Source organism: Cygnus atratus, chromosome 3 (genome assembly GCF_013377495.2).
Source record: "Cygnus atratus isolate AKBS03 ecotype Queensland, Australia chromosome 3, CAtr_DNAZoo_HiC_assembly, whole genome shotgun sequence".
NCBI classification, from domain to species: Eukaryota; Metazoa; Chordata; class Aves; order Anseriformes; family Anatidae; genus Cygnus; species Cygnus atratus.
In genome coordinates this window covers 3,429,297-3,451,773 of record NC_066364.1, presented here as the reverse complement: position 1 = coordinate 3,451,773, position 22,477 = coordinate 3,429,297, and the positions used below count along the sequence as shown (strand labels likewise).

General features: G+C 47.9%; 1 protein-coding gene across 1 annotated transcript in view; it reads right to left on the bottom strand.

Moving 5' to 3' along the window:
- The window catches only part of BLK (BLK proto-oncogene, Src family tyrosine kinase), a 33,105-nt gene extending 12,816 nt beyond the window's left edge, over positions 1 to 20,289 (bottom strand). The window contains exons 1-6 of the mRNA XM_035563589.2: positions 20,210 to 20,289; positions 12,412 to 12,514; positions 9,441 to 9,489; positions 2,602 to 2,695; positions 1,640 to 1,738; positions 726 to 829 (exon numbers count right to left, since the gene is read on the bottom strand). Of these exons, the coding sequence (XP_035419482.1) occupies positions 726 to 829; positions 1,640 to 1,738; positions 2,602 to 2,695; positions 9,441 to 9,489; positions 12,412 to 12,514; positions 20,210 to 20,289 (529 nt within the window). The remainder of the gene's footprint in view (positions 1 to 725; positions 830 to 1,639; positions 1,739 to 2,601; positions 2,696 to 9,440; positions 9,490 to 12,411; positions 12,515 to 20,209) is intronic.
- Between the last annotated feature and the right edge of the window lie 2,188 nt (positions 20,290 to 22,477).

The window sequence follows — 22,477 nt, the reverse complement described above, 5'->3', positions numbered from 1 at the left end:
TGTCTACAAATTAACAGCACAGAATGAAGTTGCAATTACACAGTTAAGCATTTGTTAATAACTATATCCACTGCCTAAGAGAGGTTGCCAGAATGCTCTGCCTTTTCCATCCTCACTGGGTCCTGTCCTCAAAAGCCATCCATGTTCATAGGGAAGGAAAGTGGATGATGTCCACCTCTCCTGCTCCAGTCAGTCTCCCTCCAGACAATTAGCCGTGGTGTGCATTGATTCCCCATGCTTCAGACTATCAGGAAAAAAAGTGTTTCTTCTGGAAAATGTTTCTCTCAAAAACCTCTCCAAAATTCCAGTTTCAGCTGCAAATAGCAGAAATGCTTCCCCAAGGGTGTGCAGAAGAATCACCATTTGCCAAAAAAGCAGCATTTCCTCAGGGAGAAAGGGAAAAGAAACACCCTACACATTGTTTTGGAAACTATTTGCTGCTCATCTGTGTTCCTGTATCTCTGCCACGAACTGTGGTGAGAGGAGCCACCCTCACCACAGCCTGAACTACATGTACAGGCAGCATCATGAGAAAATCTTTGCTGTCAGAGTCCCCACCTCACTTCTACAGCCCTGCTGAGCCTGGCAAGCGTGATTTTGCCCAACCAGGTCCAGGAAGCTCCATGCAAACACTGGCACAGCTGAACCCTGCAGCTCAGGTCTGACAGGTTCTCCAAGCCATGGCGATGCCCAGGACATCCACTTGCTCTGCAGATCTCACTCACCTTTGCTGGTCTCACTCTCTCTGACAAGGAATGAGCCAACTTTGTTACCAGAAGACAACAGCAGCCGTTCAGCATCTTTTCTGCTCAGAGTTTTAAAATACCACCTGGGAGACAGAAAAAGGAAAATCATGGTTGAAAAGGAAAAGCTCTAGAAAAAGAAAAAAATAAAATAAAATCTTTCCAGTTAGTGGTTTTTTTTTGTTTGTTTGTTTGTTTTTTTTTTACTGTCATGCTCTGAAACTGAGGGTTGTTTTTATTAGCAAACAGTCTTTTATCTGCTGGAAAGTGGTAGTAATAAGCTGGTTTTGGTAGATTAACACCTGATTTATATCACTTCGGGCTTGTTTCATAGCTTATCAATTCAGGCAGAGCAGAGAGCAGAGTTTGCTCAGTGCCCCCATACACAAGAGTGGTGAAAGCCCAGCCAAAGCATGGTCCCTGAGGCACACTGGGACCCACAGCTCACCTGGCAAGTGAGGAAGCCCAAGGAAATTACATTTGGAGCAGATACGTGTGCTGGAGGCTGAGCATAATGTGCCCATAGCCACTAAAAAAATCTCCTGGATACAAAGAACATTTATGTCTCGACCAAGTTTCTGCATGCTGTTAAATAATTGCTGAATTCAGTGATGGTTGGGTCACTCCAAGACAAGATTGGAAAGTGGGATTGTGAAAGAAGTCAGCAGGTTTGCTCCTTTATAACTGAATGCCATCAAAGAGGATAAACCATGGGAAAAACTCCTTCTTCTGCTTGTAAAATAGGCATAAAAAAAACCTTGGGACTCGAATCTGTCTTTGCAGGGTGCCAGATAGGATGCCTGCACCTGGGCTAATGCAGCAACCAGTGCCAGGATGCTGTTTCAGAAAGGAAAGCTCTGCATCAGTGTTCACCCCTCATAAGCTTATGCACTTACTTTTCTTCTTCCAAGCTGTCCACTTGTGCAACAAAGTTGCTGGGGATGTAGCCTTTCTTCCCAGTGCTGAGGGATTTTGCCAGCCACCAGTCCCCCTCGCTGCAAATAAATAAAAAATGTGAATGCCCAGAGGAGGTTTCTCAAAAAGCTAAGAGTGCAAGGTCAACATGCTTTCTGGGGTTTCAGGCACTGCAAGGAGGACAGTGCTAATTAGGTAAAATGTTAATTTTACTCTACAGGTCCCTCTCAATCTCCTAGGACCACCGCTCAGGTGAAGGTTGGTGAGAAAGACAACATTTGGTCTTTCAGGGACTTCTGGAGGTGACAGCCTCTTTCCATTGATGCAGAGGAAGCACAGCCCCAAACCTCGGCTGAGCATCCCATGAGAGGAGGGAAATCTGGATCTTTGTGTGTTTATTTTGCCTCTTGCATTGGGGTGTGGAGGCTCCACCATTCTGCTCCTTCCATTACCTGCCAGACACCATGTCACCTCTGGAGGCCACCTCATAGGGCAGCCAAGGATGGAGCAGCCCTTCAAAGCCAAGTGGGACCAAAGCTCACCCCTGCCCTGATACGGACTGGGCAGATGGACTGTCAGCCTCATCTCTCGTGAGTTTTACAAGATGAAATGAAACCATTCACCTCTCTGGCTCGATTCTGTCCTTTCCTCAGAATACGCCCAACCCACATCCTTTGCAAAAGCACGATCAGCACAAAATATGAAACAGGCTAAGTTAAGTTGTTGCTGCTTATGCTACTTCTGTGCCCATGCACACTGGCAATGAGGAAGGTCCCAGTAGCAGCCAGGTGTGGACACTACCTGACCCCAAAGTATCTGTAACCCAAGGAAAGCAGGGAAGTGTCACCTTCCCCATCCCCACATTCGTGTCTGACCCCAAGGTCCCCCCCTTCCCCAACGTGACCATGCTCTTTGAAATCCCCTCTGCTAGCAGCTCCCTTACTTGGAGAGGACTTGGAGTTTCTCCCCCTTGACCAGCTCCAGATCACGGTCGCTTGAGGCAGCAAAGTCGTACAGTGCAATCACAATGACGTTTTCTAAAAAGAAAAAGAAGCAACATCACATTGAGTCCAGCTTGTTTCTGGGGGGTGATGCACACACAGGTGTATGGTGGGGCATTTCACCCCCCCCAGACCCCCAAAAGCCAAGCTTTCTGCCAACCCAGCTTTCCTGCCAACCACAGCTCCTGCTCGGGGACTAACACTGATTCACCGAAGTGTTTCCTCTGTGTGTATTTTTAAAGCACTCCAGATCCCCATATCCACAAAACCCCGAGTGTCAACAATGAGAAAATGTTTGTGTGGAATAAGAAAGGTCATAAATCATCCATCGGTGTTTGGCCTCAGTTTTACAGGATGGGAAATGAAAACTGCTGTGGCAACACTTCCCAGGGTGGCTCTGGGATTTGGCTCAACAAGATGAGGTTTTCTTGACTGAAGAAGGTATGGAGACATCTCAGTTCCTGTTAGAGGAGCCCACTGCTAGGGCCTAGCTCTGCCTCCAGATGCTCTGGGCTCAGTCTGTATCTTGCCATGCCTTTTACGTGCTGTTCCCTGCAGATGTGACACCACGTGGAAGTCGTGCTGCTGTTTTCGACTCCAGCGCCCAGCTGCTTTTTGGCTCAGCTGCAATTCCCATGGGAGCAGGATTCAGGATCTCCTTCCCCAACACAAATGCATTTCTGATTTCCTCTCTCCAGACCTCAAACCTGATGCTGTGTGTCTCCCATTTCTCCTGTAACCCACCTGGACTGAGGCTGTGAGCAGATTTAGGTCCCCCGCCCCTACCCTGACACCTTACTTTGACTCCATCCATGTCAGCGCAGCCTAAAATTTGGCACAGCAAAATGGATGCATGCACTGCGTTGCACACCAGCCGTGCCACGCATGGCAAAGCAGCCACTGGGTACACATGTTGTGAGGGGCAGATCTCTGTGGCTGGAGGCTCGGGGAGCTGAATTGCTACGTTTGCGTGCCTGAGTTGTGCCGGTGCTGCTCACAGAGAGGTTGTGCAACCATCCACGTGTGCGCGGCGTGCTCGCAGCCGCTGAAGCAGAAATGAGCAGATATTTGGGGGCAGATCAAGACCTACGAAGAGAATTGGCACCCCCGTGCAAACCCAAGCACTGAATCAATACACAGTAACAAAAAAAAAATAAATAAAAGGAAAAGGAAAAGGAAAAGGAAAAGGAAAAGGAAAAGGAAAAGGAAAAGGAAAAGAAAAAGAAAAAGGAAAAAGAAAAGGAAAAATAAAGAAAAGAAGGAATAGGAAAAAAAAGAAAGGGAAAAGAAAAGGGAAAGGGAAAGGGAAAGGGAAAGGGAAAGGGAAAGGGAAAGGGAAAGGGAAAGGGAAAGGGAAAGGGAAAGGGAAAGGGAAAGGGAAAGGGAAAGGGAAAGGGAAAGGGAAAGGGAAAGGGAAAGGGAAAGGGAAAGGGAAAGGGAAAAGGAAAGGGAAAGGGAAAAGGAAAGGGAAAGGGAAAAGGAAAGGGAAAGGGAAAGGGAAAGGGAAAGGGAAAGGGAAAGGGAAAGGGAAAGGGAAAGGGAAAGGGAAAGGGAAAGGGAAAGGGAAAGGGAAAGGGAAAGGGAAAGGGAAAGGGAAAGGGAAAGGGAAAAGAAAGAAAAGAAAAAGAAAAAAAGAAAAAGAAAAAGAAAAAGAAAAAGAAAAAGAAAAAGAAAAAGAAAAAGAAAAAGAAAAAGAAAAAGAAAAAGAAAAAGAAAAAGAAAAAGAAAAAGAAAAAGAAAAAGAAAAAGAAGACCTGTGGAAAGACTTTAGCTTGTATGCAGCCTAATTAATGCACCAAGAGCCATGGACGGTCTATATATAGCATTTTTCAAAACAGACTGTCAAGCCACAGTCTCTGTGTGACCTTTTCAAATAATGCCACCAGCAAGAGAGCCAGACTGGCCCTTTGTCATCGCAAGATAACTTTTCTCTGGGGCAACTTGGGTTTTGTGTCCGTGCAGACTGGCTGCTGCTCTGCTGGCGATTTATTGGCGAGGAGGGATGAGAAGGGGTCAGCGTCAGAGGGGAGAGGAGAAAGGAAACACGGCTTTGTAAGCCAAAGCCCCGAGCAGCTCCTGTCAGGCTTGCGAGGAGGAACTCAGGGATGCAAGAGAAGTTTCAGCAGAGCCTCACTCTCTGCTACATGTGGGGAAAAGGATGGTCGGCCACAAGGGAGAATGCTTTGAAGTCTTAAAACAGCTTGCACGGATGGGGGCTTCCCCTTGAGGGATCTCAAAGCATAAGCAGTGCCTCCATCCGCTCGCTGCCTCCTTGACAAGGCTGGTGTTATACCACAGCTTCTCTGACACGAGAGGTTTCTGGGCATGTGCCTGCTGCTAGGTGTCCCCAGCCAGTGTGCTGGGCACGCACACTGTCCAGCTCCTCTTGAAAGTGAAAAAAGCAGTGGCTTCACTTTTGCGTTAAAAAAGAGAAGAAAATGTGTAAACATTGTCAAGCACTGAGTGGCTGCGTGCTCAAAAAAAAAAAAAAAGAGAGAAAGAAAAAGAAAAAGAAATAGAGAAAGAAAAAGAAAGAGAAATAGGAAAAGAAACAGAGAAAAAGAAAAAGAGAAAAAGAAACAGAGAACAAGAAAAAGAAAAAAAGGAAAAAAAAGGAAAAGGAAAAGAAAAAGGAAAAGGAAAAGGAAAAGGAAAAGGAAAAAAAAGAAACAGAAAAAGAGAAAGAGAAAGAGAAAGAGAAAGAGAAAGAGAAAGAGAAAGAAAAAGAAAAAGAAAAAGAAAAAGAAAAAGAAAAAGAAAAAAGAAAAAGAAAAAGAAAAAGAAAAAGAAAAAAGAAAAAGAAATAAATTTTGATCTTGAAACAACTGCCATAACTACTAATAAACGGAACCAAAATGAACCAACCAAACAAACAAACAAGAGGAGAAATGGAAGAAGAAACAGAGTAAAATTTGCAAGGACAAAAAGGTTTTCTATGCTGAAAAAATAATATGTCCCCTTCTTATCCCCTTCTCGACATTCATTTGAGAAACACTGCACGCTTAAGTGAGCCAGAAGAAAGGCGCTCTCTCTGCTCCAGCCAGCAGGACTTGCCGTCTCACGATGAAAGTGGCTCTCTCCCTCCCTCAGCCTGTCACCCCGCTGAGAAACAGCCTCGATAATACTTTTTTGGCCCATTTGGCCAGGTTAGGTCATGAGCGGCTCCACGTGGCACCGGGCTGCTGGGCGTGAGTGCTTTGCAGATAGAGCTAGCAGCCCGGGGACTTTGATAGCCAGCCAAAACACATCTTGGCTCAGAGCTGCTGTCAGGAAAGCGAGATACCAGCTCAGTTTGCGTAGGCTGGGTGCCAGTTTGATGGCTTAATGGAAAGGATTCAAGCAGGATTCAAGCAGGATTCCCGTCATGAATGGAAAGCCTTTGCAATCATCCCGCGGCGATGGAGCCATGAGAAGGTTGTGCCAGCATCCCTCGGAGGACCAAGAATTAGTTTAGAGCCGTGCTAGGATGGTTGTACGGTAAAAGACGACTCGCAGGACGTGTGTTGGCCTACTGGCTGCACTCAGCCGTGAGTTAAAGCTGCCAGCAACGGGTCCAGCTTCACGTTTCAGCAAGGCAAGGGCTGGTTCACCAGGAGAAATGTGTGCCAGGAAAGCGAGCCTTCCAAACACACGGCTGCTGGTGGCACACCGAGGGCAGTGCCGTTAAGTCCTGTTGGTGGGGATGCAGAAGCCTGTGGGATGGGGATATTGCATCGCCCAGCAGGTCAGCAGGTCCAGGTCTGATGGAGATGCCTCCTGAGACATGCAGGCTTGAAATGAAAGCGTGATTTCTGCCAGATACGTTCCTGCCTTGTGCATCCATGTGCCTTGTGTTTTGACACAGTGAATTATTATCATTATTTTTTTTTCAGATAATTTCTGTTTTCCACATAAGATTGTATCTTATGATTGAAACTCATAACTTTTTTTTATCAGGAAATGTGAACATGTGGGGTAATTCACTCTCATCTTCCTTCCCTCTCTTGCTTTCGATTTGCAATGCCTATTTTTAATGAGAAATTCTCATTTCTCATTGAAAAGTCAGCCTTTTCAGCAGAAGCATCTCTTCCTTGTTCCACCTAAATGCACAATCACGTTCCCGACAGCCTCCCTTTCAAACTCAAATCCACATTCAGGGAACAACAATAAAAACGACTTAGAGCTTTGATGCTAATCTCGAGATGCCTGAAGAGACTTCCATTTCCAGAGCACGCTTAGCTCCCACCCTCTGAAAATCTGACCTGTTCACACCATGGTTAGTCAAAGCGAGCAAGGAGGTTGCAGTTCCTCAATTGGAAGAAATGCCTTCACATCAGGGCTGATCCTCTGTGCACTTGCAGGTTATTATAATGCCTGAGGACAAGCACCCCAAACAAGCAGCTGTCTCCATCAGTAGTACTTAAATCCAGCTGTGCACAGGGGTTATTTCACCTATCTGCTACCTCTCATCTATCTAATGCAAGGTAGTAGCAGCAGCTGTGGTAATGGAGCTGTTGTGCTTGGGGCAAGGACTTGGCTGGGCTTTTTGCTGAATTAAAGGTAAGTTTTGACCCCACAGAGTGGAGGGAGGATCCACCACTGACCTTAAAGGCATCACAAGTGCTTAGGGACCCGTGGTAAAATGAATGAGAGACTCGCACGGTGGAATAACTCACAAGCGAAGGGTGGATTGGCGATGCTGCCAACACCACGGTTCGCCAGAGAGTTATGTACTTCTCGGCTGTCTTCGTGCTACTTCCATTAAGCCAAGTAATGACAGGAGGAATTAGGCTTTTGTTAACAATAACTAAATAAATTATTTCTGAGACAGCAGCGTGAAAGCTTCAAACTGTGATACAAGTTGCGTAACACCAAGACCAGAAGGGGAAAAAAAAAAGTCATAATGAAAGGAGTGCAAAAAATCAAAAAGAAGGGAAAAGGGAAGGGAAGGGAAGGGAAGGGAAGGGAAGGGAAGGGAAGGGAAGGGAAGGGAAGGGAAGGGAAGGGAAGGGAAGGGAAGGGAAGGGAAGGGAAGGGAAGGGAAGGGAAGGAAAGGAAAGGAAAGGAAAGGAAAGGAAAGGAAAGGAAAGGAAAGGAAAGGAAAGGAAAGGAAAGGAAAGGAAAGGAAAGGAAAGGAAAGGAAAGGAAAGGAAAGGAAAGGAAAGGAAAGGAAAGGAAAGGTTTTTGAATTAATATTACGTCTCAGACATATGTAGTCAATAATTTTGCCTTGAACTGGAAGTGCTCCCATAAGATATAATTCAGCTCTTTGCTTTTTTTATGATTGAATAGTCTGCATTTTGTGCTTCTTTTATCACTTCGCTTGGTTTATCCTCTTTCACCAGAATATCTCAAATGCCTCGCATGGTTCCTATCAGCCCATGTTGCTACACAGAACAGAGGCAGACATAGCATCATTTCTAGAAGCTTAGGCACTGGCTGAGAAAAACGAGAAGTTCCCAAACCATCAGTGTGAGTATTCCTCCAAAACTGGAACCAAACGCAACAGACCACGATATTTTTGAGATCTGCAAACGGCTAGCATAGTACTTAATGCATTTATCATCTTTCCACTTCTGCCTTCTGGCATGAAGCAGAAGTAAAAGACGCCTCCAAAGACAGCTTCTGCTGTGTTTCCAGCCAGAGTGAAAACACTGACAAAAAAATATATATATATCATGAAAAACTGGTGATGTCTGCTCAGTTGTGGAGGTATGAGAACAAACTCACTTGGAAACGTGCCACGAAAAATATTTTGCCAAAGAAAGCATGGTTTCTGGAAAAGTGGTCCTTGCACAGAGAAGCACACAGATTCACGTGGATGAAGAGCTAAGCCTCGCACAACGCCTGTATCAGCGCAGGCGTAAGGCTGAATAACACTGAAGTGTCTCAAAACAAAACATTTTAGTGTTCCCGTTCTGATCTCTGTGAGAACCATCAGATTTGAAGAAAACATTCTGACATTCCAGTAGTTCCTCTGGCCACCCCAAAGCAGAGGTGTCCACAAGACCACGAAGGCCAGGTCTGCTGTTCCACCCATCCTACCTATTTGCCACCCCACTTTTTCCTTTGCTCATGCCCCATCTCCCTTTCTCCTTCTCTCTCACCCACATGAGAAACATTTACATGTTGCCAGCTGCTTTCTTCCAAGCTTCCTCTATTTTTTGCCCTCTCTGATCCTCTCTCTCTGTCTTTAATCTGCAAAACTTCTTTGACACAAATAGCTACAACTGCTGTCAGAGGCCAGGCAGAGGTAGCAGAAGGCTTCCTGCTAAAAGGCAATCATCTACCAAACGCCATCTGTGATCTGCAGATAATTGCAGAGGCGGTTGAAGTCAATAACCAGTCTCCAGGCAGGGGCTCCGAGCATCCTTATTTTATACTTTTCCTTCTTCTCGTTCTCTTTGTAGTCTGCCTAGGCTCTCTGATGCCTGCTATTTCCTCTGAAACATTCAGCTGGCTGGATATTGCATCCACAAGTTCTCATGCTGCAGACGGGGCAGCAGACAGAGAAATCTCATGCAGCTGATGCCTCAGATCTCGCTTTGCTCAGCCAACGAAGGAGTGTATTTCTCTTAATTTCTTTGATGAGTAGGGGAAACTGGCAGCGACAAATATTTAGTGATTTAAACCGAATGTTCCGAAACTTACTGATAAACTCCCTGCCTGGCAATGCTGAAAATACAGAAACCGCACGCCTGTGACATGACAGCTTGTTCTCAAGACCTGCTGTCGGGGGACCACCACCTTGCAAAACCCCACGGGAAGACGAAAGAAGCAGTAATTGAGCTAAGCATCTTACCTTGTACAGAGGCTTGGTTTAGATGAGGGATGTTGATAAATTGTCTGCCCTTTGATGGAAACAGAAAAAGAAGAGAAGATATTTGTTAGCTTTGCTGTGTTTGCTGGAAGGCCTGCTCTCAGCTTCACAGATGAGTGGGAGTCTGATCCAGAGCCCACTGCAGTCAGTCAGCAGGCCCTGCATCTGGCTCCCTATGTGTCGTGATTGTTTTAGCACATTTTGCTGCGATGTGTTCATAGCTGGCTTCACTGTCAGCTTGAATAAACCTTGGCTCCCCTCTGAATAAAAATGTAAATCTGCTACCCACTCATTTTGAGCCTGGTCTATCTAACTCTGATGCCACGTATAGGATCACTGAGGGATGAGATGTGAATGGCCCAAGTGAGAAACAACAGTTGCAATATTATTCAAAGCAGAAAACCTGGGGTGTTCTTTGCCATGGTTGTCCTATGGCTCACAGAACACCCTTTCCTCAGGGATATGTTCAGAAAAAGAGGCAGCGATTTAACTAGCAAATTAAACCCCACATTTGAAACATTGACCTGGTCCCTAGTTTGTTTTTGGCCCTGACCCTGGGAATGGTTTAGGGTTAGTTTGGCCAGAGACCGCTCCTAATCAGCAGCTGGGGTGCAACCACCTTGCTTTGGAGGCTGGGACTTTAGAAGTATGGAAATGCTCCAGTGGGCTCTGTTGGCCTCTACCCATCCTCAAACTCTTGTGATCAGTCCCAGGTACAGTGCCTAGTGACTGAAGTGGATCTGTGACCACTGCCAGGGATATTTATATGTGTGCAGAAGGGGTGAACTACACACACTGAATTAAAAAATATTTAGTGCTTCCTGTCCGCCTTACCCTTTGGCTCCCACTTAGCAGCACTGTAGGGAGGGAGAGCTGCTCAGACACTGCCCTTTCTAATTTAACTGAAAGAAATATGGACTTTCCCTGACATGTGGGAGCTTAGTGCTCGTGGCAAAAAAATGAGTGTCAGAAGGTGATTGATGATCCTGCATTTACACTGATAGCAGCTTCCCTCCAGTGAACTGGGAAGAAGGAAATTTAGGAAAAGAACATCCTCTTGGTCAACGTGACATTTTCTGTCGTGAAAACTGAACTTCATCATGATGGGAGAACTCAGAACTGAAACTAAAGGAGTAAAAAAAAAACCCACCATCTGTCATCAAAATCAATGACAGACATCCTTCCCCCTCTTCCCCCCCTTCTCAGAGCTCAAGACCTGAGGTGGCTTTCAGGTTTTCACATGCCCATTGCACATAGAGTTTCTCTTGTGCTGGCTGCTGGATGCAGTGCTGACAAGGACAGGGAAAGAGAAAATATTTTCACGTCCTCTGTACAGCAACAAGCAGCTAGATTACCTGATTTCCCAGGTTTATATACAGAGTTTATTATTTGAGATCTCCTAAATGTCTGTGTCCATGCAAGCACAGGCTGTACGAATCCAAAGCAGGTGCTCAGCATTTCTGATTCTCACAGATTAGCTGTAGACCCTCTTTTTGAGCCTGTTGTCCGCCCTGATGGTAAACTTTCCATTGCGGTTTGCAACTTTGAATCTTAGCCTGAATCTGACCCATCTTTGTGCCATTTGCAGATCAGCTACACGAGCCTGGTTTGCAGAGTGCTGGAGGCAGCAGCCCTGTCTGAGATACGGGGCCAGCTAGGAGGATCACAGTGGCACACGGGGTGGTGGCTGATGAACATTTTCTTCCTGACCCCTGCCCTGCTCTCCAGTCCAGCTTTATTGGGTTTATGTGACAAGTTTTTGGTAGCTGGGGGCTGCACGGGTGGCCTCTGTGAGAAGAATCCAGAAGCTGCCCCACGTCAGTAAGGGCCAGTTTCAGCTGGCTCCAAAGGGACCTGCTGCTGCTCAAGGCCGAGCCAACAAGCAATGTTGTTTGTGCCTCTGGTAGAGAAGATTTAATAAAGGAAATTAAACTGCTGAACAACAGTAGCTGGGAGAGTGAGGAGCGAGAAGCAGCCCTGCCCCAGGTCAGGGCAGCAGGAGGGCAGGAGGTGCTCCAGGCACGCAGCACAAGTTCCCCTGCAGCCTGTGGAGAGGCCCCTGGTGGAGCAGGCTGTCCCCCTGCAGCCCATGGGTCCCACATGGAGCAGATCTCCACGCTGCAGCGCGTGGAGGAGCCCCCGGTGGAGCAGGTGGATGTGGCCTGGAGGAGGCTGCGGCCCATGGAGAGCCCCCGCAGGAGCAGGCCACGGGCCAGAGCTGCAGCCCGTGGAGAGGAGCCCACGCAGGAGCAGGGGTCTGGGGGGAGCTGCCGCCCGTGGGGGACCCGTGCTGGAGCAGTTTGCTCCTGGGGGATGGACCCCGTGGTACGGAGCCATGTGGGAGCAGTTCTTGAAGAGCTGCTGCCTGTGGGCAGCCCACGCAGGCTCAGTTCAGGAAAGATGGCATCCTGTGGGAGGGACCCCACATGGAGCAGGGGCAGAGAGTGACCGAGAGGGAGCGGCGGGGATGAAGTGCTACAGGCTGACTGCAGCCCCCATTCCCCTGTTCCCCTGTGCTGCTTGGGGGGAGGAGGGAGAAGAAGGTGGTTTTGGAGGGAAGGTGTTTTTAGTTTGCTTTCAGTTTCTCAGTGCCCTAGTCTGTTCGTAATAGACAATAAATTACAGTAATCTCCTTATGCTGAGTTTTGCCCATCACAATAATTGCTACGTGATCTCCCCGTCCTAATCTCAACCCTTGAGTCCTTTTCATCGTATTTTCTACCCCTTTCCCTTTGAGGAGGGAGAGTGAGAGAGTGGTTGTGGCAGAGGTCAGCTGCCCAGCTGGGTAAAACCACCACACCAGCCCAAGCGAATAATAATAATAACCATCACACACAGCTTTTCAGAGCACCATCATCACAAACCCACTCAGATAATTCATGGCCACAACAGATCTCTAGAAAGAAAATGGCATCCTTGAGGACCCCAAAAGGACACAAAACTGCAGACTTACCTTGGGTGGGGCAGGAGGAGGTTTACTCTTGTGTTTTGGATTGCTTCCAGAAGTGCATTTCTCATTGGACATCAGCTGGTTTTTGCTCCCAAGTAAGCCCATCCTGGAAGAAAGACCAATAATTATTTTATAATTAAATTGTTCTTGGGGAAAGATGCAGACAGCAAGGGAGAAAACAATCATCTAATTCATGAAGAACAAACTGGAGAAGATGAAAATGTAGAGAAAAATGGGACAGTGGAGGGGTGAGTCTAATAACATCCCATCTAGAGACCTCCTACTACCCCAGATCTTGTAAACCTCATAATTTCTGTTCCCACACAAGCCTGGTCCTTCACACTTTGCAGATGAGTTTCAGAGAGACACTGTAAGTCACCACTAAAAAAAAAAAAAAAAAAAAAAGCACAAATGACTTCTCTAGCTGAGTCTCTTCTTCAAGACACAGACCCCCAACTGGTGTTGAGCAGACTTGCTCCACAGCCAGGTAATGCTCCGTGAACGCTCTGCAGAAGGTGATGCTGGAGATCTTCGACAATATCGCTGTGCTGAGCTGTTCAGATGTACCAGGGCTTGTTGAGTGCCACACAGTCCACACAACAAGATCAAGCCGTGGCCATGCTGCTCAGTGCTTTCTGTAGGTTATGTACCTCCCGTGCAGCACACAGATGTGGTGGCTGTCTGCATGGTACTTGTCCCCTCCATCCTTGGGCTTAGGCAGCTCATGTATACTCTCAGGTTGTCCATGAAGTAGTGGCACCTGACGAGATGCTTCAGAGGACTGCAAGATGTTTGGGGAATTTAACATGGTGTAGCTTGCTTCCATCCTGCCTATTATGTGTGGGCCTAGGCATTGATTTAGTTGCCCACGTGCAATGCCCCAGTACTATTTGAGATGCCCTGGGGTCTCACAAGTTGTGGGCCTCCTGTACCTCTTGGATTATGTTTTCCAGATACATGTAGGTTGGAAAAAACACATCCCAGGCACCATAAGGAGCACTCAACAAAAGTGAATCAAACCCTTTCCATGGGCTATCCTCTGGTCCACACTAGGGTTTCTATACTCATTCTTGAGGGCTGGCTTAATTTGCAGCCCTGAAATGTAATTTCAGGTCTGGTCAATAATCCCGGTATAATACTGAGTCTGGGTGGCCAAAATAGCCAAACCACAGCAACCTCAGCTTTCTCAGCCCCCTGAAAATGTAGGGAGCAGTTGAAGCCAGCATTACTGAAAAGCTATTGCCATGGGTATGTAAGGTATCTACATTGTCCAGCACCAAAGTCTGCCCCAGCCTCAGCTTTGAACAAAAGGCATAGAAAGACACGGACTAAATGTCAAAAAAATAAAAATAAAAAAAAAAATCCCAAACCGTGAATACTTTCATCTGATCAAAGACAATTTGGCTCCCGTTCTTTCTAAAATACCTCATGGTCTGCAATGAATATGGAGGACTGGAGGTCCTGGGAATAATGTGGATAGTCAATTCCCCCAAACATCATGATAAAATCCAACAGATGTGTTCAAAAAGACTTCTGGCAAACCAGATATGAAAGAAAAAAATATTCTGGTAAAAGCAACTTTTTTATTTATTTTTTCCTTTTTTCTTCTTTCTAGCATGTTTCTTTTATTTCAGAAACTGGGACCTCTAAAATGAGAAGGTTTCTAACAGAGACATCCCAATATTTTAAGGTGTTATTTTTTCAAACTGCCTCCTCCCTTCTGCCTCAGATGAGGTGAGCAAAATGGAAGGAATTAGTGAAATATTTCAGGATAGCCCCATATACAATCTTTTCTCTAATCAAAAGCTTTTCAGCATCCATACTTCTCTAAGTTTTTCTCAGACCCGAGTTTTCATATGGCCCATCCACCTGTACACAGGCCTCAGCATTGCTGTGGGCACGGACTCGGTGCGGTTGGAGGGGAGGTTTAGCCCACTGAATTAGCCACAGCATTTCCTGCAGCAAGATACTGAACTTCAGCAGCCTCTCCTCGTGGTTGTAACCAGACCTCGCTCTGCTTAGAAGACCTGGTTGTCATGCAATGGTTCGTGGTCCTTGGGGGTCCCTTTCAATTCAGGACATTCTATGATTGGACACATATCTGTGGTCCTTGTTACTATTTCTCTGGAGCATCTCAGGGTCCTTGGGATACTCTGGTCCTGAATGGGAAATGCAGACATAGCAACTGGCATTTTTTCTACAGACTTAGGGGACGTGAGATATAGCATAAGTCTGCAATATGCTTCAAATGCCAGTCATGTTGACCCGATTATTTTATAAGAGGATGGACCGTCTACAGAATGGTGACTACACATTTTGGGGTCTTGAGTCACTCTCAGGGTTGACTCTGGTGGGGCATGGAGAAACATCAACTACAGCAAGTCCAACCAGGTGTTGAAGGGGCTTGTGGCCACCCCAGCTCCTCTGACAGGGTTGGAGGGGTGCAGGGACCATGCTCTGACCTCCAGATCTCCACACGGTGTTCCTGCGTCCAAGGGAGCCTCGCACCCTAGGGACACCTCGTCATCCCACCACACCGAGACTGGAAACACTTCTCCGCAAACACCCCTCTGCATGCTCACATAAACTGACCTCTCTCCACACATAAAACTGCAAAGCGACCCCGGACATGTCAGTGCAAGGCAACAAAGAGAAGCAAACAACATGTCCCAGCTCAGGTGGGAAATGGAACCAGCAAGAACACTCCTGCAAAGGTCACCTGCTCCCACCCACGCCTTTGCCTCCGTGGCACACAGACTTTAGCACTGCTCTGGGTATTTATGATCCCTACGAAATCCAACATTCATGCTCTCCACGCCTTCAGCAGCCAACACAACCGTCCATCATGCCAGCAGGTCTTAGACAAAACCCTAAAATAATGCTGCAGACAAATGCTGAACGGTGCAGCATGCTGCTGGTAAGCTCCCAATCCACTGCTGGCAAAGTTTTATTTAAAAAAAATATATATTTTTTTTCAAAAAAGATGGCTGAGATGAACACGCATTGTTCACAGTGTTTCTGCTTTAGATTATTGGTTTTTAAATCAGCATCACAAAAATAGATTTGAGAAAACTAACCGATAGGTCTCACAGTTTATTTTTTCCCCACAGTGGAAAAGAACACCGGTAAGAAAACGGTAACTCAGAAAAGCATAAAAATATCCTTTCATCTGTTTACTACTTTGCCCATCTAAAAATATTTATTTTTAATAACTGAAAGTGGGGAAACCCTTCTTTCTAATATAATCTGTGAGTACAGATAAGAAAATGTGATTTTGCTCATCACATCAATATTATTTAACCAAAATATTCTCCATGTGTTCATTCCTTTTTAACTCATTTTCTCAAGTTTACTCAAGTTCAAAACCAAGAAAATATATTTTAAAAAATATTTTGGCGGCAACTAGAAATCATAAAGGAACAAAGATAGTTAAGGCAACACAAAAATTTCCGGATGTTTGAAAAGTTTTAGCAAAAAAGAGTCTGGTTTGGATGTCAATAAGTTTTGGGTAAAAATATTTTCTGCAGAAGTTTTTCTGAGAGATTCTAAAGATCTTTGGCTGAGAAGGTCAGCAGACATGAGGACGGTGATCTCTGTGTAACATATAGCTCCGAACGTGTGTGGGACACACATGCAGGTCACAGACGCATGGGTTACTTGTATAGGACCTCCAAAAAATGCTGTGTGCTCTGGAGAACCAAAGGTAGTTTTGGTTGTCTTCAGAGGTGACATTTTGGTTAGTGAGAGCTGGATGCAAGTAAAGATGTTCCTGCAGCAATGGTCTAACGGGGGAGTCTTCTGAAGATCCCACCACATGGCCTGCTCAAGCAATATTTCTATTGATATTTGGACAAGGATATAAATTTTATCGTTCACCCGTCTCTGAAAGGGGTCAGAGAAGTTGCCCCAGAGGAGCAAACCAACTAGCTGTGCCTGCAACCCCTATGAGGCCCAGGCCCAGCAGGGGTGGACACGAGTCTTTGCTGACCACAGCATTAGGAGACCTGCCTTGTCTCAATGCTTGGCACATTCTGAGTGCTTGGGGGAGCTAAAGCAAAGGGGATGGTGTCAGATTGGTGCTGTTGGACGCACTTGTGCTTTATGTTGTAGCAGATCAGAGAGCAGGATGGAGGTACCTGTGCTAAGCCAGGCGCTGCAAGCATGAACTTTTTTCCCCATCTCCTCTTTACAGTAAGCAACCCTTCGTCACGAGCATGCTGTCGACTGCGGTTGGCTGCTTTTCGCAACCCAAGCAAGAGAGCTCAAAATTGCTGCTGATGTGAAGGCAGCAATGCCTTCTGCACCAGGGATGTGAATGACACAGATGAACGGCCTTGGGATCGCATGGGCGGGCGCAGGGGAAAAACACGACAGAATCTAGCAGAAAATCTAGCAGAAAAGCAGAAGTTTTGGCTCATCATTTGCCTCACCCCCATGAAACTGTGCCATGGAAAAATAGCTTAAGGCTTGAGTAAGCCAATAGTGTTTCGCTGTGAGGGCAGCTCCAAAAACCCCCCAAGACCAGGGAAAGCACAAAATCACCCCTTTTCCATTCAAATGCTAGAGTGGGTCCAGCAGGGTTTTCATAATTGACCAAGATTAGATATTTCACCTCGTTTTAAAACTTAAGAATATCTTTCTTAAGAAAAAACACTTTAATAGAAACAGCATAAAATATATATATATATTCTGAAAGTGCATACAGTTATGGTTTTAAATGCTCAAGATTTTTCTTGTGTGTCGTCCCTTTACCAGAAAGAACTACTGAAATCAACTCACTTTGGATACAATAACATAATTACACCAGATTTGCAATTTCGCATCAGCAAGGAGCAAAAATGTTCAGTTGAAATATTTCCCCCAGGTCTAGGCACATCCCAGATGCATTAAATTCTCCAGAAGCTTTCTTCTCCCTCAACAAAAAATTTCATTACATTTCCGAGCCAGGCACCCTTGGGTTGTGTTGCAAGACAGAACCAGAGAATTACTGAAGAACTTGATTAGATCAGCAGTGAAGAAGACATCCCTACCTAAGCATTTTCGGCTGTTTTCCAGTTTTTCTGGGTTTTGGCCGAGTTCTTTTTAATTTCATTTTTAAGTCTGTGGATGATTAGTGGCTTCGTTGCTAGGAGGTGGTTAGAAGGCAGATATGAACGACAAGAAATGTGCTGTGCTATAAACAGCATCAGCCCTGCAGAAGATCTGTCTCAGGCAGAAGGTGGAGAGTGTGGCCACTGTCCTCTAGAAGGACACAGCAGGTAAAGTCTTGTTGGACAACCCTTCCTGCAAGCAGGAGGGCAGGGAGACCTGCTGCAATGCATAGTGTGGGTGTCCTGCTGGCAGCACGGAGACTCTTATGGCCAAAAACTTCTGCTCACAAGGAGTGACCAGGCTGTGCGTGGAGGCATTAGAGCAATGAATGAAGTCCCTATAAAGAGCTGGAGAGAATCAAAGAATCATTAGGGTTGGAAAAGCTCCCCGAGATCATCTGGTCCAACCATCACCCTACCACCAATGTCACTCACTGAATCATGTCCCTAAGCACCACATCCAACCTTTCCTTAAACATCCCCAGCATGGAGCCAGAGGCATCATGGCCTTTGCTGGGGGGTGAAGCAGATGGCTGTCTTACGTGTTGCATCCTTAGAAAATTGCTGAAGAATTCGAAATTTCACAGAATTGCAGGGGTTGGAAGGGACCTCAAGAGATCATCGGGTCCAACTCCCCTGCCAAATCAGGTTCCCTAGAGCAGGTAAAAATTTCCTATTGGCAATGCTCACACCCCATCCAGACCGTGGTCCTTGTTGGATAAAGATAGCAGGCTGCATTTTCGCTTGCGTTAGGGCCTGTTTCAAGCACGAAGAACAGCATCCCCCGGGAGCATCAGGCTCTCCAGTCAATGCTGGCCCAGGCTGGCATCGTGCTGCTGCCTCTCCCAGCCTCGAGCACAGCTGCTGTGGCCAAACTGCTCTCTGCAGTGGTTGTCCTCCACCAGCCAGCACCCAGGGCAGCGGGTGGACAAATCCAGAGGAGCTCTGTGCTCCTGTGATTAGGCCTTGGTGAGGGGTAGGCACTGCAGAAATGAGATTGGAGCCCAGTGGCTTATTTGGGGATCTCTTCTTGCTGCAATCAAAGCCTAGCCAGCTTGTTGTTTCCACTGCAGTTTAAGTCTGCCATGCTTTCCAACTGCAGCAGGTGAATCCAGCCTGGGCAAATAAACCCAGCAGAAAACCTGGCTATTTTGGGTCTGTCTGAGAAGCTGAGATCCTGTGGGAGAAGGCTGTGTGAGGCTGGGGGTGGTGTGTGACTGCACAGATTTCCATGCGCCTGAGCTTAAGCAGATGCAAAAAAAGTTTCTTGACAGGGAAGAAAAAAAAAAAAAAAAAAAAAAAAGAGATAATAAAAGCTTCTTGCTCTCGGTAGAAGTAGAACACAGCTGCAGGCTGCCAAAGTGGTCATCCGCTAATCAAAACATCTGTCTGGAGGAAAAATCGCTGCTTACATTGAGCATCGCGCCCCGCTGGAGCTTGGCAGATGCTTGGCTGAGCTGCAAGAGGCTGCGGGCCAGGACACGGAGCCAGGGGTGTCGGAGCAGGCTGCTGGGTCAGGAGGACAGACTGCCTGCCCCACCTCCTCCGAAGATGCTGCTCCACGAGCTGTGCCCTGGCGTTGCAGCGATGTCTGCTGGGGATGGCTCTGCAGGACCGGCGGTCCTGCAGCAGGGTGGGGAGGAGCAGGGTGGGATGTGCTGGAGAGCAGAAGTGGGAGGACGGGGCCAGGAGAAGCGTGCACATCTCTCGGGGTGCCAGGAGTGTCTCTGGGGTCCTCTGGGTGTGAGAGGCTTTGTCACAAAGCTGCATCACTCAGTAAGCAATTTCTGTTGGCATTTCAACCCAAATCTATCCACTGCTCAAAGCAAGCACGGGCCAAACTTGTTAATGAGCTATGGGCAAGATGGAGCACAGGAAAGGGAGATCCACTCCACAAACCACACCGAGGTGAGCTCTAAGCCCTGTGGAAGTGGGCACAGGCTGTGCTCGCTTGGCCAAAATCTGCAGTGCTCTGCTTTAAAGAGTTTTGTGGGCACATCATGTCGGCCTGGCCCTCACAGCTGTGGGGATGTGAGCAGATGGATGGGGTGTCCCTCCACACCTCTACGTTTGGTCAGCCATGTTTCTGCCCCTGGAAAGGCCCTTCCTGGGGGTTATTCCTCTGGGGACAAGGGGAAGAGTTGAGACGAGTGCCCTTCAGAAAGGGAACTGCCTTTTCCTAGGGAGAGGATTTTGCAGGATCCATCAGCCCCTTGGATCAGGTCCCAACACCCTCCTGCCACCCTCAGATGAGGCAAAGGGACAGAGGGAAGGGTGCACATCCCCAGCTCCCCACCTGAGCTGCTCGGAAAGCCGTGTCGGAGATGGCTGCTGGGCACAGAGCCCTTCCCCTACCCAACCCAGCAGCGCCCAGCTCCGACCAGCTTTCCCCATGCACACACCTCCCCCTCAGGTGGGCAGAGGAGGATGGAAGAACCAGGACATGCACACCTGGCATGCACTTCTCCTCTCTTTTTGCTGCAAACCAAGGGATCAGCATCCCTGCAAACCATCCCTCGGGGCTCGGTCTCATCAGCCTCTCGGGACTGCTCCCATCTTCTCTCTACCCCACAGATCTCAGGGAATGGAAACAGGGCAGGGGGCACCACATGAAGAGGGGATGGGGAAGAGGAAGAAGGTAGAGAAAAGCCTGCTGGGCTTCTCCCCACCCTCGGGGGGATGCGCACAGGGGTGGGATGACCCCTACTTGCCTGTTTGCCACGCAGCCGCTCCTGGAGACGCGATCCAAGGACGGACGAAGCACTGGTCCGACCCATGGCAGATGCTCCATGGGGCTGGGAGCAGTGGCAGAACTTCTCTGTGAGAGACCCCCGGCTCACACCACGTCCACACCATCCATGGGACTGGTGGTTTCGAGTCTTACACCCCCAGGATGCCGGAGCAGCCTGGTTTTGCAAATGGTTTTTAATGGACTTTCTTTTTTTAATTGCGCCTCTGTGTCAGAACTGGCTCCTCTCTTCCCCCCGAGGATTCCTTGCTCTATTTTGGATATCGGCACGATCCATCAGGGAGGGGGGGCAAGCTGCATTTCCCAGACAACCTGGCCAATGAAAACAGCACTGAGGAAGGCGAGAAACCCGGAGAGAACCCGGACACAAAACCCAGCAAAACCCACAGGCTATTAACAGCTGTCATTAAAATCAGCTGCAGTGGCTGTGAATGGGTTGTTTCCACTAGGCAAACCACTAAATTTTGGGAAACGGCTGAACAAACTGGCTTTGCAGTGATCTCTTCTTTTTGTGATGAGAAGAAAAATACTAATAAAGGTCTTTTCAGATTAAATGTGTTCTGTTCCAGAGAGCCCCAACGCTCTACGAACCTACTGAGTCGTGTCACCGAGGATGCGACGTGCTCTAACGAATGAAGACCTGGACAGGGACTTGCGGGTGACTCTGAGGAAATTACTTTCTCATTCTGCCTCAGCACGTTCAGTAGGGAGACTGAAATGTGTCTGCCTTAGGAGATAAATGATGTATAAGAAGCAAGATTTGTTTCTACACATTCCTGAGGCTTCCCGTAGGACGTGTTTTCAATGCATTTTGTGGAGCAGACCTGCTGGGTTGCCATTTATCGTCCTTCAGCCGTTGCAAGGACCCCCCCCCCCCCAAAACCACTGCATGACCTCTGCGGGTAATGCCACGACGTGGTTTTTGCAGTGGGGAGGGAAGGGATGCTGGGTCTCAGCACCCTCGAGGCTTTCAGTCGGTGCCTCGGCTGCGCTCGCTGGGACGGACAAACGCAAGCCAACATCCGCCGAGCGCGGCGCACGGCCCAGAGGCCGCCCACGTGCTGGTGATGCTGTTTACGAAGGAAAGGCTTCGTGGGGCTGCTCTAAGCCCAGGTCAAGGCAGAGGATGTTTACCAGCCTTCAGACCAAGGTGGCTGAGGACACGATGCTGGGGAAGGGGAAGGTGCCCCAGGATGCGGGTGCCCATTGCCCCAGCGCCGCTCGTTGGCATCGCCAAGGCTCTGCAAGTGCTCTGTGCTCCTGGCAGAGGGAGAAAACCCCGTGGAGGGCTGCAAGTGTTTGGGACAACGGTCTGGGCCTTAAGCAGGACTCTGCAAGTGCCTTGTCTGCCCTGGGGCCAAGCCATGCCCCTTATCCTACAGCTGGCAGAGCCCAGGGTCATCCTGGCACTCTCTGAGGACAACCAGGACAGACACCTACCCCACTGCCCCTCCGGCAGGTGTGCTGCAGAATCAGGCCTGCTCTTTGCATACCAAAGACACACAGAAATGAGGAAGCCCTTGCAGATTTGTCAGACTTCTCCCTCACCAGTTTGCATTTTGCTGTCTCCGCTCTCCTCCAGCTAAGGGCAGGGGAGAGAGGACAGAGCTGGAGGAGGTCAGGTTGGGGCTGGGGAAGGAGAGGACAGATTCGGGGTTAGCTGGAGTGCTTTGAGCTTTAGGGCAGGGCTTCATCCTTTGGCAGAGAGTGCGTCTGAAGTACCTGACTGCTCTCTGCTAAGTGAGCTTCACTTCCTATTCCTACAAAAAGGGAAGTTGCTTTTTTAGAAAGCTGCTTGCCATCCACCGCAGAGGTAGGAAGGAGGAGCTACCACGAGGTGCAGCAAAGGCTTAGAAATAAGGCTGCCAAGTCATCTTGGGAAACAGGGCGACAGCACGGCAGCTCCAGACAGAAACCTGCTTCTGATTTGAGACACGTTCCCAGTTCTGACAGTGGGGAAACCCAGCAGCTGCAGCCAGGCTGCTGCACAGACCCTTCCAGTGACGGCAGCAGTTAAAGCAGCTCAGAATTGAGGAGTTTAAATAAACAGATTAAACATGGTGCAATCTACCTACTGCATCCCAGGGAGGTTTTTAGGTACCTAGAGCTGTGACCCTGAGGGGAGAATCAGCCCTTCATCCCCATGCCTGCTCTGTTGCCTCCAGACGGGGAATCTCCTGGCCCTGAGACGAGACCCAGAGTGGAGAAGCCCAGGCAGTGAATGCCCTCC